The sequence below is a fragment of the Phoca vitulina genome, unplaced genomic scaffold (assembly GCF_004348235.1).
Source record: "Phoca vitulina isolate PV1807 unplaced genomic scaffold, GSC_HSeal_1.0 scaffold68, whole genome shotgun sequence".
NCBI lineage: Eukaryota > Metazoa > Chordata > Mammalia > Carnivora > Phocidae > Phoca > Phoca vitulina.
The window spans coordinates 5,431,115-5,440,918 of NW_022589771.1; the positions used below are offsets into that span (position 1 = coordinate 5,431,115).

Genomic DNA, 9,804 nt, shown 5'->3' on the forward strand with positions numbered 1-9,804 from the left:
CTTTACTTCCACACTCCTCCAGGGGTGCTTTCTGGGGAGGGGCCACAGAAGCACACCTGCTGAACCCACTCACTTTTGCAGGGTTTACACCATTATCGAGGACCTCCACGGCGCTGGCAATTTTGTCACCGAGATGCAGTTATTTATTGGGGATTCTCCTATACCTCAAAATTACAGCGTGTCTGCCAGCGACGACATCAAGATTGAAGTGGGGCTCTATAATCAGAAGAGCAACCTCAAGGTGGTCCTGACCGAGTGCTGGGCGACGCCATCCAGCAATGCCAGGGACCCGGTCATGTTCGGCTTCATCAACAACAGGTGGGCATCAGGTGCAGCCTACCCGGGGGCCTCTGCGTTCCCAGATCCCCACGAATAGGTGGGCCTGGGTTTTCAGCAACGCTGGAGTCTCTGGGGAACGGGAGAGCTAGCAGTCCTTGCCTCCCACATGAGCGCGGACGGGACGCTGTGTGTGGGCAGGGGCGCTGCCGGGAAGCCCGTCCGGGAATGGGACGGGGTGGGGGGGTCGGCTCCTGACTCATGAGTCATGGTCCCTCCCTTCCCAGCTGCCCCATCCCCAACACGCACACGAAAGTGCTCGAGAACGGGGATTCCAGCAAGGCCCAGTTTAAGCTGAAAATCTTCTCTTTCATCAACAACTCCATCGTCTATCTGCACTGCAGACTTCGCATTTGCATGGACTCCCCTGGGACCACGTGCAAAATAGTAGGTGTTGCGCTTTCCTAAACTTGTGTCTGGACTCGCGCCCCTGTTGCTCTGAGGAGGGTCACTCTGTTAGCTGAAGCCCAGGGCTTGGGTGGCTCGGGGGCCCGACTTCTGGGAGGAGACATGGGGCCCTGCACACTGGGCCCCAAAAAGGCACGAAATGAGGTGTGGACAGTGGGCAGCCCATGGGTGGATGACCCATGTGACCGGATGGCTAAGCTGCTTCCTTCTGGAGGCCCTACCACCTGCTGGCCATCACGTCGCATCCCAGTCCTGCCCGTGATGCTGTGGGGCTTCTCCTCTGGGTGGTTTAATGCATATTCAGGTGTAAAAACGTTCCTTTAATTTCATATTATTTTTAGCAACATTGATGGAACACTACTGAATCCCAGTCACTGTGATATTGAATAAGAGGGGGTTTTCCCCCCTATGTTCATCCTCACAATGGGATCTTGAATAATTTTACAGTCTCATTTCTGTAGACCTTTGAATGTGAAATATGCTTTGCGGTCCTGAGGTTTGAAAGCTATTCTTCATACCAGACAAGTGTGTAGCTGAGGATCACACGTTGTCTGCTCCAAGGACAGTGTAGCGAGCTCTGCTGGCCTCGGGTTCAGCGATGGCATGTTTGTCTCTCCTCCGGGGGCTGGGCTCGTCCCTGTGCGGCTCACAGAACCCCTGCAGCCTCCCTGGATGACGAGCCTCCGAGCAGCCCCAGGACACGCATAGGAGAAGAACCGATTTTGTTGATGTCACTCTGTCTCACGCAGTAGATCTTGCAGAAAAAAGGACTGAAAGGCACACTGACGCCCAGATGACTACCAGCTAAGGGCGCACACCAGCCTGCACTTGTTCCAAAAGCCCCTCAGAAGTACGAAGAGAATTAATACCACAACCAGCTCTGCAAGGAGCTGCGAGTCTTCAGATTCTTTACGATATGGCTTTCCACATTCCTGTCCCCGTTCTTGTAGGAGGGTGCTGTGTTGGCGTCCTGTGGCTGCAAGAACAAAGTACCCCGGAGCCCCTGAAACAGCAGGAATGCACCCTCTGAGGGGCCGGAGATGGGAAGTCCAAGATCAGGGTGTGGCCAGGGCCGGCTCCCCCTGAGGCTGTGAGGGAGACTCATTCCAGGCTCTGTCCTTGGCGTGTCTTCACAGCTTCCTTTGCACGTGTCTGTGTTCAACATCCCCTTTTCATAAGGACACAGTCATGTAGGACTAGGACCGCCCCCAATGACCTCACCTTAACTTCATCTGCAAAGACCCTGTTTCCAAATAAGGTCACATCCGCAGGTCCTGGGGGCTAGGGCGTCAACATCTTTTAGGGGGGAATAAAGCAGGTGTATAGTGAGCGGGTCCGACCACGTCCCTGAACCTCTCTGCGAGGCAGAGGTGTGGAAAGGAGCACGCAGCTGCAGCAGGCCACGGAGAAGGTCAAGGTGACTCAAAGCCAACGGAGGGCCCGAGCGGCCACGGGGCCCAGGCTTGGAGACGGCTCGGCAGGTGCTCTCTCGAACCTCGCTTCCTGCAGCCCCTGCTGCCCACCCTCCCTCCTGTCACACCAGCAGAGCCCCGTGGTCCAGGCCCCTCATCCCCTCCGCTGTCTGAGCTCATCCGGCGGGTTTACAACGTACGGACCAGAGTCTCACACTGACAGAGACCGCATTTCTCAGAGCTGATGAGTTCCGTTCAACTAATCGGAAGTTTCCTTCATTTCAAAACAACAGAATTGCAATGACGTCCAGTCCCCAAGAAGCAGTGAAGCATCCGCAACACACCAGATGTCCTGGGGACCCCTCATTCGGTCTGAAGGTGAGTTGGTGACTTGGTTGAGTCAGTTAAAGAAAAGATGCCACTGTTCCGTCTCCCCCGAGTGTGAACCCGTGTGCCGCCACCAGGAGCCATGGGCCCTGGGATGGTCGGCAGACACACCACAGTGGACGCAGCAGCTGGTGTTTGCGGAGAGCCCCGGTTCCAGCCCTGCGTTAAGTCCCTCGCATGCCGGCCCCTCCCAGGACTCCTGGCGGGAGGAGCCCTCGCCGGCACCACGTCCCCACACTGTTGCTGCGGAAGAAACGGCCGGGGCTGCAGGAAGTCAGCTCACGCTTAGATAAAGCTGTGTTTTGAGCTGCATCACACGAAGCCCGTAAAGTTTCCTGACATGGGATAAATACACCGCGTGGGTTGCTGGGAGGGAGGAACGGGGCTACACCAGGTCGGACTCCGTGTGAACACACGTATGTGTGTACATGTGTACCAGTGTGCACACACACGAGAAAGCCGTTTATTCTGGGCTTGGCTACATCAGAGGACGCAAATAAAAAGGCATGGCTTTCTCCCTTGGTATAAAACTTCCACCATCCATGTGATTTCATTCCATGTGATTTCAAAGGCCACCATCACTTTTCCAGAAAAACATTTTATCTCCTTTGAGATGGATTTTATTGTTTTTTGTTTTTTTTTTAAATTGGTTGGGGGAAATTGTGTGCTTTGGGTATTAAGACAGAAACCACTAGCTGTGCCCCAATATCTGTCCTCCTCTCCTTCATAGTCATGGAACCCCCAGGTTTTTGCTGGCAGGTGGCTGCCGGGAATAAACACTGTAATTCCCAGCCGACCTGGCAGCCAAGTGTGGCCATACGAGTAAGTTCTGGCCAATGAGATGCAAATGGGAGGTCCAGTGACAGCCCCCGAAGGGCTGCCCCTCACGTGCCCCTTTCTTCCTACTGCCTGGCAGTGGGGGGGGCAGCTACAGTCAGCTGCCTGGCAGACCCTGAGGGCCTTGGAGACAGGAGCTGGAAGGAGCCCCATTCCCAAGGACACTGCAGAGCAGGTATGCCAGGGCTCGCCTCCAAAGTCCGAGTTTTGTGCCAGAAAGAAATAAACCTTCATGTTCTTTGTCACTGCTATTTTGGCTTTTTCTCCTTTTGTAGCTAAATGTAATCCTGGTCGAATTTCCTTTTTTGTTGTTTTTCTCCCTAACTTTGATCGCCCTCCTTGTCTCTATCATCCTGCATAAGAACTTTAGGGTTTTGGATATGGGGTCTGAGCCCAGGTCCAAGTCTGATCAGGGCTTGGGAAGGAAGCTGAGGGAGGAGGAAGACGGAGGGAGGGCCTCTTGGCCAGTGATTCCAACTGCTGGTTCTCATCCAAAGTATTTGTGAAATTTAAAAGATTCCAGGTTTGGGGTCCTACTAATGCTGAGTTTTTGGAGCTGGGCTCCAGGTCCCGGGGTCTGCACTGGTCATCAGGCAGTTGCAGGGCCCATCCTAGGACTGCATGCTTATCCTACCGTCTTCATTTTCTCAAACTACCGAGGAGAGCTGGTAGGCCAGGGGCCCTGATATATATTCTCATTTATAGAAATAGAACTTCTCTTTATTCACAATATTATAGATAATGTCAAAACTACTGGAGTGGAAAAAGTACTGCGCTTAGAGTTAAGAGACCTGAGTTTGAATATAGTGCTTCTAGTTCTGTGGTCTTGGGAAAATTACTGAGTCTTCTGGGTCCAATCCATCCTTCCATCATTCCTCCATCCATCCACCCACCCACCCATCCATCCACCCATCCATTCATCCATTCATCCATTTATCTATCCATCCATCCATCCATCCACCTACCCTTCCATCCACCCATTCATCATTCCTCCATTCACCCATCCATTCATCCATTTACCTATCCATCCATCCATCCATCCATTCACCCATCCATCATTCCTTTATCCAACCATCCACCCACTCATCCATTCATCCATTTATCTATCTATCCATCCATCCATCCACCTACCCATCCATCATTTTTTTACCCATCTATCTATCCATCCGTCCATCCTTCCATCCTTCCATCCATCCACTGATTCAGCATTCCTTCCTCCAGCTGTCTACCCAGGATCCATCCATCTATCCATCCATGCACCCACTTATTCATTATTTCATCTCTCTATGTGACAGGCATACATCTCTATGAAGTGTCTCGCATTCTCCTTTTTCTCTGCAACATGGGTGACTACATTGTGCCTCCTTTCCCTCATCTATAAACTGGGAACAATAATAATTTCTACTTCATACAGTGCCTTGTCCATAGAAATTACTGGATAAGTGTTAGTTATTATTTGTAACCAGTAGAGTACCACACTAACAGCCATTGCAGAGAACACCAAATATAATAAGGGTATAAATTGTCGGGCTCAAAAACAAGGACTGTAATTATTCATTTTGTTCATCATTCTTTCTCATTGTATTATTAGCTTTTGTTTACTCCATTACTGTGCCACACAAATAGACAGAAAAAGCATTTAGAAACATGGAATCTCCTAGTTGGTGGAAACTTCACATTTTAATTGTGTACATGAACAGAAATAGTGTTGGAGACTACAGGGGTGAGATAGACTGGCAGACAGATCCCTTCGGAATTGCCCCCCTCCCACCCTGTGCCCACACTCTGTTCCCTATGCACCCACGCTCTGCCCCCACCCTTGATGTGCGTCCATGCTCTGCTCCCCACCTCCCATGTCACCCACGCCCTGCCCCCCATGTGCATCCATGCTCTCCCCTCACCCCCCATTCACCCACACTCTACCCCCCCACTGCGTGCCCACATTCTGCACCCCCCACATGTGCCCACACTCTGGCTTTGCCATCACCATCACTCCCACTGTAGGGAAGACTGAGAATACTTGGGGATTTCAGGGAACATGGCCAAGATCACAGGCTGGGACCTGGACAAGCTGGGCCTCTGAGAGCAGTTCCCGCTTCTCCTAACCCACCCCGCTTTCCTCTTCCAGGGCTGCACAGGCTTCTTCCTCCCCAGAGCTCCAGCCCTCACACCATCTGTGTTGGTTCTCTGGGGCTGGTGCCACAGGAAACTAAGTGCACAGACTGGGGGGTTTAAAACAGGAGAAAATATTCTCTCACATTCAGGAGGCCAGAAATTCAAGATCAAGGTGTCAGCAGGGCTGGTTCCTGCTAGGGCAGCGAAGGAGAGTCTGTCCCAGGCTCTCCCAGCTTCTGGCATTTGCTGCTCTGGTTCTCTTTGGCTTGTAGGATCCCATCACCGGATCTCTGCTTCTGTCCTCACACAGCGTTCTACCGGGCCTCTGTGTCTTCACGTGGCTGTCTTCTTATAAGGACGTGGGTCATATTGGATCAGGGGCTTCTCCTGCTTCAGTGTGACCTCATCTGAACCTAACTCATTACATCTGCAATGACCCTATTTCCAAATAACATCACCTGCTGTAGGGCTGGGGGTTAGGACCTCGACATGCCTCTTTGGAGGACACACACAACACTGTGCATTGGTAATGTTAAGGAAGAATCCATTTGGGCATCGTGCCAGCAAACCTTATATCAGCATCACAATTTTCTGATTTAATTTTTGGAACTCTCCCATGGCCATTTGCTTTGCTAGACACCTCATTATTTCTCACTCACTAGAGTTTCTTTGTACAAAGAGGAAGAGAAAGTTTAGGTGATGTCTGCCAGATGCTCAAATGTTCCCGCAGGAAGGGTCTGGAGCAATCATTGAGGCCGATCAAGAAGTGAGGAGCCGGGGGTCCCCAGACAGCGGCTGAGCTAGAATGCAGACCTCTAGAAGGGGCTGTTTTCCCTGGGGTCGTACCTGTGCTGGGAGGTTCTCTATCACTTTTCCCCACAGGGTGCATGTCCCCTTCACCAAAGCATTGATAGCTTAGTGTCTTTGCAAAATGACTATTTGTGTGCATGACCCCAAGTGACCATGGTAACCCTCCTGCGTGTGGGCGCGGGCTGCCTGAGCTATCCTGATGGAGGACCAGTTTTTTGTTAAAAGATGGACAGGTGGCCCAGCTGTGTGACCCGCATGCAGCTCACACCACACAACTGGTCTCTTTTGGCCGGGTGGACATCCCCACCGGTGGCCAGGGTCATGCTGCAGGATGTGTTCGCTCTCCACTTCCAGGTCTCTCACGTGGGCCCCACCTGGAGCAGCTCTGGGTCAGTGGGTCGGTTAGGAGCCTTTTGCTGCAGGTAACAGAAAACCAAACCTGCTCATTCGTCCCCGGAGCCGGCTGTCTGGGCTGGCTCTGGGCTCCACTGTGGAGCAGGGTCTATCTCTTCTGTCCTCCTGCTCCAGCGTCCTCAGTGTGGTCCACCCTGCTTGTGCTACCAAGCTGTCCCGCACCTGAGGCACAGGAGGACGGCAGGGCCCCATTATAGCACCCCCCAGAGGCTGGATCTAGGGAGCAGCCATGTGGTGGTGTTGGGGAAGCTGGCTGTCCAGAGTCTGGGTGCCTTGGGAGCTTGTAGCCGCTCTAGCATCTGTCCCCAGGGTCTTCGTCCCTCTGGAGGAGGGGATGACCTATGTTCCAAGCAGCCAGGAGGGGGTCCCCAATGCCATTGCTGGGCCACCCTGCTGACCGTGCACACCTGTGCCGTGCCCTGGACGACCCAGAGCAGTGTCTACACAAGCAACTGCAGAGGAAACAGGATCCGGGTGCCGCTTGTCCCCCAGGTGGACACCCCGGTGTAGGAGGACGGAGGTGAGCGAGAGGCCGCTGCCCTGGCAGTGGGTCGCACCCACTCGCACTGGGCTCCACGGCACCCTGTCTTCCTCGTGGGGGTGGGCGGGTCTCCCCCCTGGGATGTGGGGGGGCAGGCCAGAGGGCTGCGTGGTGGCCTCCTTCTTTCTCTGGCTGGGTGGGTTTCTCCTGCGGTAAAATCGAGGGGAAATGCACACACCATATGGGGAACCATTTTAAAATCAACAACCCGTGACATTTCACACATTCACCGTGTTCTACAACCACCACCTCTCTCGAGGTTCAAAACATTTTCATCACCCCAAAAGCAGCTCTGCACCAATTAGGGGTCCCTCCCCACCCCCTTCCCTCAGAACCTGACACCAGTGTGCTTTCTGCCTCTGGTTTTGCCCGTTCTGGATAGTTCTATATGCAGGGTCATACTACATGTGGTCCTCTGTGACTGTCCTCTCTCACTCGGCAGGAGGCTTCGGAGGCTCCTTCCTGTTGCGGCATGCATCGGGACTTTGTTCCCTTTTAGGGCCCGACAATATTCCGTTGTGTGGATGGACCACATTTTGTTTATCCGTTCTTCCTTTGGTGAACGCTTGGGTTGTTTCCAGCTTTGGGCTGTTGTGGATACTGCTGCTATGAACATGGTGTCTGGGTAGGCAAGTCCCGATTTCCAACTTCTTGGAGTCTGTGCTCTCCTCTGTTGTTATGGGCCCTCCGTGCCCGGGGAAGGCCTGCGCTCTCTGTGCTGGGACCAGCCATGTGTCCTCACGCAGAGCCCAGCTGAGCCCTCGGCCTCGCCCAGTGATTGTCCAGAACGCCGGGCAGGCTGAGCTGTCCTGGCTGATGCCCTGCTCTCTTGGGGTTGGGACACCTGCTTGGTCACCTTTGGGAACCCACACGCACACGGGCACGTGTGGAGCCTCACGCCACGGTGCTCCAGATCAGTCAAATGCAGATAAGAACGGCACAAAGCGGCGGACACCCGTGGAGAGCTCGCTCCCTGGCTGCTCCGTCCCAAGCCCTCCGTTCTGCCCTCACCGCAAGGTCGCAGTGCCGGGGCCACGGCGGTACCAGGACCTCAGAGACGTGTCCCTCCTGGTTCGGGCAGACCTCCCTCCCACCTGCGCCCGTCTCGTTGCCTGCAGGTGAGCGTCCAGGTGCGCAGCCAGGCCTGGGAGCCGGCTACCTCGTCCTCATCGTGGTGGCTGTCTTTGCCTTGGTGGCAGGAGCAGGTGCCCTTGTCATTGTGCACTACCAGAGAACGACCGGCAAGTACAACTTCGGAGCCCAGTCGGACGACTTCAGCTACCAGGTGTTCTCTGAGTAGGAGGCCCGGCCGGCCTGGAGGTGGGTGAGGAGCAGGACCCTCGCCGCTGGTGGACACCGCACAGTGTGTCCCAGGGGCTTCCTGGGTGGCTGTCAGGTTTCGAGCCCCGCGGCGCAAAGCGACGGGAACGGTCGCGGGAGGGGAACTGGACCATCGGTTGTCAGGGACCAGTTCTGTCAACTTGCACAAGCGTGGAGCCCGCGGAGCCCGGGGCAGTGTGGCGGGGTGACAGCCACGGGTGCCCTCAACTCCCAGCTCTGTCCCCCCTCCTTGGGCGGCCCCGGGCGAGGCCCTGAGCCCCTGGTGCCTTGGTTTCTTCATTTTCCCTCGTTTGTAAAGGGCCGTGTGATGGTAGTACCAGCTGCACGATGGCGTCTGGCACCTCGAGTGCCGAGCGAGTCCCCACGATCATCCTCAGTGCTGTGTCCCCGCAGCCTTGCCCCGGCCACGCACTGTCCCTCGTGGCCCGGGTGAGGCGCTGGGCACACGGCATCTGCGCGGCGCTGACCGGCATCCGTGATTTTAAATACTCGAACCCCGGGTGTGAAGACGCTCTTCCGAGCTGTCGGGGGGCGTGCGGGCTCCTTTGTGGGCTGAGGGCCGCTGAGCACGACAGTGCCGTCCGTCTTGGGGCGCGGTATCACTAGTACAGAACTTCGGGGGGGTGCCAGACTGTTACTTCTGTCAAGGTTCTGAGATTTTTAAAAAAGAGGAAAAGAAAAGATCACAGGCCGCCTTTGGGCACCTGTCTGTGATTGCGCCTCCAAACACGTCCGAGTCCATGAGGTTATGGAGGCGACAGCAGCCGGAGCTTGGCTCTGGGCCCTGGGGCCGCACCAAGGTGTCCTGGGCACCACCCTGCACCTGTGCCCCCTCCCCTGAACCCCTCACCTGCACCCCTCCCCTGAACCCCTCCCCTGCACCCCTCCCCTGCACCCCTCCCCTGCACCCCTCCCCTGCGCCCCCACCTGTGCCCCTCACCTGTGCCCCCTCACCTGCGCCCCTCACCTGTGCCCCCTCCCCTGAACCCCTCACCTGTGCCCCTCACCTGCGCCCCTCACCTGTGCCCCCTCCCCTGCGCCCCTCACCTGTGCCCCTCACCTGTGCCCCCTCCCCTGAACCCCTCACCTGCGCCCCTCCCCTGTGCCCCTCCCCTGCACCCCTCCCCTGCGCCCCTCCCCTGCGCCCCTCCCCTGTGCCCCTCACCTGTGCCCCCTCACCTGCACCCCTCCCCTGCACCCTCC

At 55.6% G+C, this 9,804-nt stretch overlaps 1 protein-coding gene across 1 annotated transcript in view; it reads left to right on the forward strand.

The window, feature by feature from the left end:
• The window catches only part of UMODL1 (uromodulin like 1), a 56,545-nt gene extending 47,985 nt beyond the window's left edge, over positions 1-8,560 (forward strand). The window contains exons 20-23 of the mRNA XM_032392682.1: positions 82-318; positions 564-723; positions 2,450-2,534; positions 8,379-8,560. Of these exons, the coding sequence (XP_032248573.1) occupies positions 82-318; positions 564-723; positions 2,450-2,534; positions 8,379-8,560 (664 nt within the window). The remainder of the gene's footprint in view (positions 1-81; positions 319-563; positions 724-2,449; positions 2,535-8,378) is intronic.
• Positions 8,561-9,804: the final 1,244 nt, after the last annotated feature.